We start from the raw sequence: 8502 nt of genomic DNA on the forward strand, positions 1-8502 counted from the left end.
GGTGGTTAATTGCCCTTTTATAAAGTTTGTAAATGTAAGTGTAAATTTTAAAGTTAGTTTTTGACATATTTTCCAAAAAAGAATGACAATTAAAAGACAAAAGATATATACAAGCCTATGTACATTAGTTGTTTAAATAATCATTGCGCAAATACTTATTTGATCTAACAGATTTTCTAGACTGATACTTATTTGATTTAATTAATTTTCTAGACTAATTTAAGCTATATAAATTTTCCATTTATTATATTGCTTCAATCTTTTTGAACCCAAGCATATCATTCACCATTATATTTTATTCCTTTTATACTAGAAAGATGTCGTTCATTTCTCTTTTTAACATTTGCAAATGCGCATTTTGGATCATTAATATCTTTAATTACATATTTGTAAAAATTATAAAAATTTGATTTTCGTAATATATCCTTGGAGACGAATCAAACACGCCCCACATGACTATTTTTTCTTATATATTAGAAAAAAATTAGAATATTCTTTCCACTTATGAATAATGTCAATGTTGCAATGACATCTTTTTGAGACAGAGGGAGTAATTTAAATATCACATACAACTACGGACAACAAAAGAGGGTCAGAAACTCCTGAAATTTTAGCACCATTTGCTTTAGCTTGCAACAAAATATCCAAAGCTTTTTCTGATATCACTTCACCTGGAATCATTACTGGAATTCCCGGTGGATATGGACATATAAGTTCTCCACATATCTTCCCAACTGTATCTTTTATATCTACCTTTCTTTTGTCAGCAAAAAATGCCTCTTTTGGAGTTAGTTTCATATCAATATCAACAAATGGTTTTAAAGTAGCGCGGTTAACTTCCTGCATCTTCCTCTTGCATGAAAAGAAAGACAATGATAGATGCTTGAACCCCGCGACAAGCCTATCAACATGTTCCCTACAACTCCCTGGAGTAAACAGAAATGTGATGGCACGATACCCAGTTAGAACGGGAAGCACCTTTTGATCTTTGTACAGAAAGTCCCTTGCTTCATATCCAGAAACACCGAGATCATGTACACCAACAGTAACTCTTAAGGGATCGACATTAGGAGAATTGAGGACTGTTATCCCTGGAATCTGTTTAAGTTTGGCTTTAGCCTCCCTGGCTAATTGAATCGCGTTGTCAAAAACAAGTTCCGGTTTTTGCTTCAACTCTGCTGTAGTAGCATCAAGTGAGGCTAAAAGCAAGAAACTCGGGCTAGTACTGTGAAGTATCTGAAGACATCTGCTGATTTTTTCCTTGTCTACAAGTAAACTTCGCGATACATGTAACATTGATGATTGAGTTAGAGACATCAGCACTTTGTGAGTTGATTGCACAACCACATCAGCCCCTTGCTGAAGTGCTGATATTGGAAGTTGTGGATGAAAGCCGAAGTGCGCCCCATGAGCTTCATCGACGATCAAAGGAATATCGCGTGAATGACACAATGTAGAGATGTCCTTTACATTGCTGCATATGCCATGATATGTAGGGGAAGTTATGAAAACTGCAGCTGGTTTTTTTCCTTCTAATTCCAATTCCTTGATTGCCTTCTCTACCTATTTTAACACATATGTGCAACGGTATTAGTATATATACTTTATGATGGAAATTTTAAAAAGTTTCAGCAGAAAATTAATAAGTAAAAATTACGAAAAAGTATATAGTAGTTTTTGAAAAGTCCTAAAAAATCATGAGAAGTTAAGAGAAGTTCTAAAAACTTCGGAAAAATTAACATAAGTTGGGGAAAAATACATGGAAGAGAATATACCATTAGAAGGTCCTCATGATCCTATTTATAACTGTACTCAATTATTAAAAAACTTAATGGATTTGGTGCCCAATAATTTACTCGGCACCAGGTTTCGTATGATATAGTCTGGTTTTTTAGATTTTATATGATATAATCAACTATAGTCACTTTTTGTGATATAATCAGTTTTCTATAAAGTCGGTTTATGTATGATATAGTTAGTTTTCTTTGTTATATAGTCAATTTTTTTATAATAATCAGTTTGGATTCCTAATAAATTATTGTGCATCTGATCCACCCATGACCTACTCCTTATTACTTACCCAAAAAATTTTATTATTTACCCTCAAAATTTTCACATGCCTTGGTGTCTTATGCCTTGGTGTCTTTCTACTTTACCTCTAAGAACATTTATCGTATAAGAGTCTAGAGAAGTAATAAAATGTACATTTTCACTAAAGTTTTATTCAAAAAGATGATACTCTAACTAAATAAAACTTAATAATATAGAAAAAATTGACAGAAACAGTCCTAACTATAAGGGGTTCCGCCACTTTCAGTCCCAATTAAGATTACTTTTTAGTAGTCACAATTATGCATCATTCTTTACAAAATTGGTCCCAGTTTTTCTCATTATTTCTTAAACTGGCGTTCTTCTTCTCTTCCCTCCTTCCTCTCCTGCACCCATCTGTCTCCCCCTCCATGCAATGGCGGATCCAGGAATTGGATCATGTGGATTTGGACTTATTAAAAAAAATATTAATTGATCAGAATATTTAATATGTTGGCAGTTAGTCCAAACTCCAAACTACAACAACTAATAACGAGTAAGTTGATAAATTGTTACTTTTAGAAAAAATAGATATTATCATTTATTTTAGTTGTTAAATTTGTCACAATACAACTATTATTAGTCTGAGATCTTTAGTAATTAACACTTGAGAAATAATGCAAATCATTACATCCAAGTAGATATGAACTATTTACAAAGTGGATGTGAGATTGAAAAAATGTAAAAGTAAAAGTAAAGCGAAGAGTGTCCGTCAAACAATAGGTTGGGTTTTAAAAACAAAAAAAGTAAGGACTATTTAATATGTTTAAACTCAACTTTGACATATCTTCTCAAATAATTCCAACTTTGAATTATTTGGGAACAATTCCAAGAATCTGGGAGACTTTTTCAAAATTATCCGATCTCTTACTCTTTTTTGTTTTCGCTAATCCATTATGAATCTATGGTTATTGGAAAATATTAATTCAAGTTATTTCGTTAAACTTACCACCATACCAACTTAGTGTTTTTTCAAAATAATCCAAAACTGAAATTATTTTGGAAAGATAAATGAAGTTTCAAATTATTTATGTAAAACGTTTCTAATATAAAATGAATAATATTAGACACATGCTCCATAATACTAAAAAAAAGGCAACAAGAATTATATAGTGTAGGATTGTTGATGTAATGAAAGACCAACACAAATGGGAAGCAAAATCTTGATAGGACATTGCAGATTGCCAAAAATAAGTTAAAAAAGCAAAATGTTAAAAGCAGACTTTGAACTCGCGTCGATATACTAGGCTGCCTGACAAAAATATTGAGACAAACCTATCGATTATGTTTAATGAAGCGCGAGACTTCATTTTAAAAGATCGTTATTTTTTTTTCTATTTTCCGTAGTTTTATCTTCTTTTCTTCCAAATTTCCAGATAAACCCACGTTGGATCCACCCCTACCACCCCCGAAATCTCCTCCTCCTCCCCTACCACCTCTGAAATCCCCTCTCCCTTCCATCTCACCCCCCGAAAACAACCCCTCTTCCCAAAAATAACAACAAATCTTCTTCCCCTATTGTGGTTTGAGGGGAGGGGGAGGAGGGGGTTTTAGGGGTTGGGGAGTTTCTGGGATGAGGGAGGGGTTTTAGGGGTAATAAGGTGAGGGATAGCATTTTAGGGGAGGGGCAAGGGTTTTGTGACAGGGGGAAGGGTTCAAGGGTGGGGGGGGGGGGGGGGTTTGGGGAAGGTTTGTCTAAGATAGCTAAAGGGGTAGCAGCAGGGCAGGGGATGGCGTTTTAGGGGCGAGGGATGGAGGGGATGGGGGTTTTGTGGTAGGGTAAGGGTTTTTTGGCATGGTGGATGGGGTATTTAGAGGCAGGGGTAGGGTTAGCAGTATGGGGAAGGGGTTTCAAGGGTTGGAGAGGCGGTGGTAGGGTAGGGAGGAGACTTTGAGGGCGAGCCAGAGGATGGCATTGTTGGAAAGAGGGTGGCAGGGGTGGCAAGGTGGTGCTTTAAGAGATTTACATGTTGTAGCAGGTTTAGTGACCTGCTAGGGCCATTATTGTAAAATGCCATAAAAGTTGGGACTACTTAGAAATAATACTAAGCTATGATTGAAAATGGCAGAACATCCATGATTAAATTGATCCTGTCAATTTTTCCAATAAGATAATGATACAAAGTATAGTAATGAAAACTAGCCTTCGGAAAAGCTAAATTTACTCTAAAACTTAAAAATTACCTCTAATGGAGCGACACTGGTTCTAGCATCCCAATGAGAATCATAGTCAGGAAATATGTACTTTGGTATCGCTCCACACAAAATCAATGCAGAAATCGCAGATAAATGACAATTGCGAGGTAAAATCAATGTATCACCAGGCTTGCAAGTAGCCATAATAGCAGCAAGAACACCACAAGTTGTACCTCCAACAAGAAACCAAGTTTCTGCTGCACCAAACACTTTTGATGCTTGCTTTTGAGCTTCTAAAATGGGGCCTTCCGGATTGGAAAGATCGTCTAGTTCTCCTATGTCGTGTAGGAAAGGCCATTCTCCGATGAGTCCACTAAATGAAGATGGAGCTGCTAGCCCTCGGTTGTGTCCTGGAAACTGAAAAGTTGCAGGGTTTTCTTCCATTGCTGTTGTTTGTAATGCGGTAACCAATGGGGGGAACTTTTGTTGATCTTCAGGTATCTCAGTACAGTGAAGTGTGAATATATTGTTAGAAGTTGTCCATGTTTTTGTTGCATTATGGTTATCATTTTGCTCACGAATGCTACTTTCCTGCAATCGAATAGGTTATAATATCACTTCAAACTGATAAGGGATGACATAGGCCTAATTCGATACTTAGCTCACATTAGTAAATATAAATTTTATTTAATAAAAGTCAATTTTGATGTGTAAAATCAATTTCAAGCAATATTGTTTACATATGTAGATTATAAATTAGTAAATTGCATAAAACATCTATAAAGATCGTTAAAAAAAAAGTTAGCAAAAATGAGTTTCGGTCGCTATTGCATTTGTTTTTAATATTTTCATTGACTGGATAAGAGGTAAAACGGAATCATAGTAATGGTCGATTTACTTGTTTGATAAGGAGGAATTGAATAAAGAAAAAAGAAAGCTTTCTTTGTTTGGTACATAAAATTATAGGGAAAGGAAGTGAGAGAAAAGAAAACCTAATAAATATATACCTTTTCCTTTCCTCTCAAAACTGGAGGAATTTGGAAGAAAAGAAATAATTAACTAAATTCTTTCTTGCTCCAGTTTTGAGAGGAAAGAAATAATTGATTAATTTCTTTCTTATTAACCAAATATTATAATTTTTAGTTCCCTAATTTTCCCATCTCTTCTCTTCCCTTCCCTTTACTTAAAAAAATACCAAACACAATATTAACTCTCTATATATTTTCCCTGCATAGCACTTTAGATTTGCCTTACGGAAAAATGTTAGTCTATATTGGATCTCTGGACCATTGGAGATAAAATCTTGACCATTTTTTTTAAAGAAGAGAGATAAAGTTCACCATACTATTGGCGCTCAAAAGAATTGAAGTTTTTATATCTTAACATGTGACAACAATACAACACCAAAATCCACCCTAGATTTTTATCTTGATTCTTGACAGGTGATTGATATGCAAGGAAAAAGAATTTGCCTTCGAATGAGAATTCACCCTGAAGCTTATACGATTGGTTGCGGTGCTCTTATGAAATAATCCAAAGCCCAACTTCTGTTTCAAACAAAGGAACAAACAAAGAAATAAATCAAAACGAGGCAACTAATCACTAGCAGTTTCTGCACCAAACAATCCCAAGTTTTTAGAGAATTTAACCATAAATTTTCAATATTTTTAAAATTCACCATCTTTGTGCATTCGACCCTACTTACCCTACTACATTCTTAGAATGTTTCATTAGAAATTTTGTTAACAGGTGTATGACAGCCTGTCAAATACATGGATACTAATTCATTTATCAGAGACAAAAGCACCAAAACTATGACACTACTCTAGAATACAAAGACAATGTTAATTGGAATGAAGATAAATTGGACTTAGGACATCAGTACTAGTACTAGATATGTTTCCCTCCTGTACGAGTCTTTTCACATTCAGTAACAAAAGTTACTTTATCAATAAGCTTTTGATCCAAAACTTTGTTTGTATTTACTTAAAATCACCCTAACTATCATGTAAATGTACCATTATATCCTTGGCTATTTTTGCAACTCTCTCTCTACCACCACCTAAAATTACTATACCAATCGTTACCTTCGACCCACCAACGACAACAACGTCTTCCGACGACATAATTTTTTTTCCAGACATAGCACTTTAGATTTGCCTAACGGAAAAATGTTGGTCTATATTGAATCTCTTCACCATTGAAGATAAAATCTTGACCATTTTTTTAAAAAAAGAGTGTTAAATGTGCCTTGATTTCGAGGCCCAAGAGAAGAGAGAGATTGGGCTTTGATGCCTTGCGTAGCACGGCCCGGACGAGCGAAGGAAACCCGTCCAAGCATAGCAGCCCGGGCGGGCGTGTAAAGGGCCCGACCGGGCCGGTCTGCTCGGGCGGGCCATGGGGATGCTCGGGCGGGCTCCATCTTCCACCAACATTCTGCCTCGAGGCAGATTCTTCTGCCATGTTCTGCCCCGGGCGGGCTGGTTGTAGGCTCGGGCGGGCCAACCCTTCACCACACTTTCTGCCTTCAAGGCAGAAACTTATGGCAAGGCCTGCCTAGGGCGGGCTGTCTGGCCCGGGCGCCCGGCCGGGATGTCTGCCCTGTTTCGTATTTTCTCGATTTTAATCCAGATTTTTTCGGATTTTATGTTTTGGGTTTAGGGTGATTTTGTAAACTTTAGGAAGTCATATATAAGGCTTCCTGAAGTCATTTAGCTTGGTAAGATTCAAATTAGCCACAAAATAACTCTCTCTCCCTCCTCTCTCTCTCTCTCCTATTCTTCTTCATTGTAATTCCTCCATTAGAGGGTAAAGAAAAGCTCCAAGGTTCTTGCTTGTGGATGTAGGTCAAGATTGACCGAACCACGTTAAATCTTTGTCTCTCTTTATTGCTTACCTTTCTCATTTAAAGTTTATAACTTTGCATTTATTGTTGAACTTGAAATTAATTAGCAAACCCTAGGTCCTAGAAATTGCATTTATTGCTAACAATTGGTATCAGAGCTTAAGGTTTGGGTGGTTTCTAGTTGATTTATTTGAAGAATATGTCAACAATGAAGCTTGATATTGAGAAGTTTGATAGGTCCATTAATTTTGGACTATGGCAAGTGAAGATGAAGGCAATATTGATTCAAAATGGTGTTCACAAGGCTCTAGAGGGCAAGGTGAAGAAGCCTACTACTATGACCGAAGAGAAATGGGAAGAATTGGATTTGAAGGCCTTATCGGCTATACAACTTTACCTCTCGAATGAAGTATTGAGGGAAGTTGCTAAGGAGGATTCGGTGGCGGGTCTATGGTTGAAGTTGAAGTCTCTTTACATGGCAAAGAGTGTCACCAACCGACTTCTACTCAAGAGTAGATTGTATGACCTTTGACTTGAGGAAGGTAATTCTCTTAAGTCTCATATAGATGAGTTTTATTCTATTGTAATGGATCTTCAAAAATTGATGTGACTTTGGATGATGAAGATTTGGCTATTTGGTTGTTGTGTTCATTACCCATTCATACAAGCATTTTAGGGAAACTATCTTATATGATGTAGAGATGATTTGAGTATTGATGATGTTAGGATGCTTTGAACAAAGGGAATTAATTGAAATCAATTGACATCTAAATCGTCTCAAACTCTAGTGATGGCTTGTTTGTTAGGGGTAGATCAAATGATGTTGCATCTACTTATCAAGGTGGTAATGGTGGTAAGAATAGGGGGCGTTCTAAGTCTAAGAAGCCTAATTCTAATAGACACAAGACTTGTAATTATTGTCATCTAAAGGGACACATTAAGTCCGAATGCTACAAGTTGAAGAACAAGTAATCGGGGAATAGTAAGCCCGGGAAAGGCAAGGAACCCATGAACTCCGCCGATGTAAGCTATGTTGATTCCGATAGCGAAAGTGGTGCATTGGTTGTTACTCATGATAGGCTCAAGAGCAAGAGTGAATGGATAATGGATTCGGGATGTTCTTTTCATGTGACACCCTACAAAGACATGTTCACCTCATATGAGGAGTTCAATGGAGGCACGGTCACCATGGGCAACAATGCTACTTGCAAGGTGATTGGCATAGGGTCCGTGGTATCACTATGTTTGATGGCACGGTTAGAACATTGTCCAAAGTCCGCCATGTTCCGGAAATGAAGAAGAACTTGATCTCTCTTGGTACACTTGACAACAATGGGTGTAAGTACATAGCGGAAGGTGGAGTATTGAAGGTTATTAGGGGTGCACTTGTGTTGATGAAGGGTATTAAAAGGGGAAGTTTGTAGGTGTTACAA

At 36.6% G+C, this 8502-nt stretch overlaps 1 protein-coding gene across 1 annotated transcript; it reads right to left on the reverse strand.

Moving 5' to 3' along the window:
• Positions 1–502: 502 nt before the first annotated feature.
• On the reverse strand, positions 503–7129 carry LOC104886869 (uncharacterized). The gene is made up of 3 exons (XM_010671398.3): positions 7121–7129; positions 4273–4815; positions 503–1563 (listed from the first exon to the last, which is right to left on the reverse strand). Exons 1-3 carry the CDS (start codon positions 7127–7129, stop codon positions 556–558), a joined length of 1560 nt encoding a protein of 519 aa, XP_010669700.3. The 3' UTR covers positions 503–555.
• Positions 7130–8502: the final 1373 nt, after the last annotated feature.

Source organism: Beta vulgaris, chromosome 2 (genome assembly GCF_026745355.1).
Source record: "Beta vulgaris subsp. vulgaris cultivar EL10 chromosome 2, EL10.2, whole genome shotgun sequence".
Lineage (NCBI taxonomy): Eukaryota > Viridiplantae > Streptophyta > Magnoliopsida > Caryophyllales > Amaranthaceae > Beta > Beta vulgaris.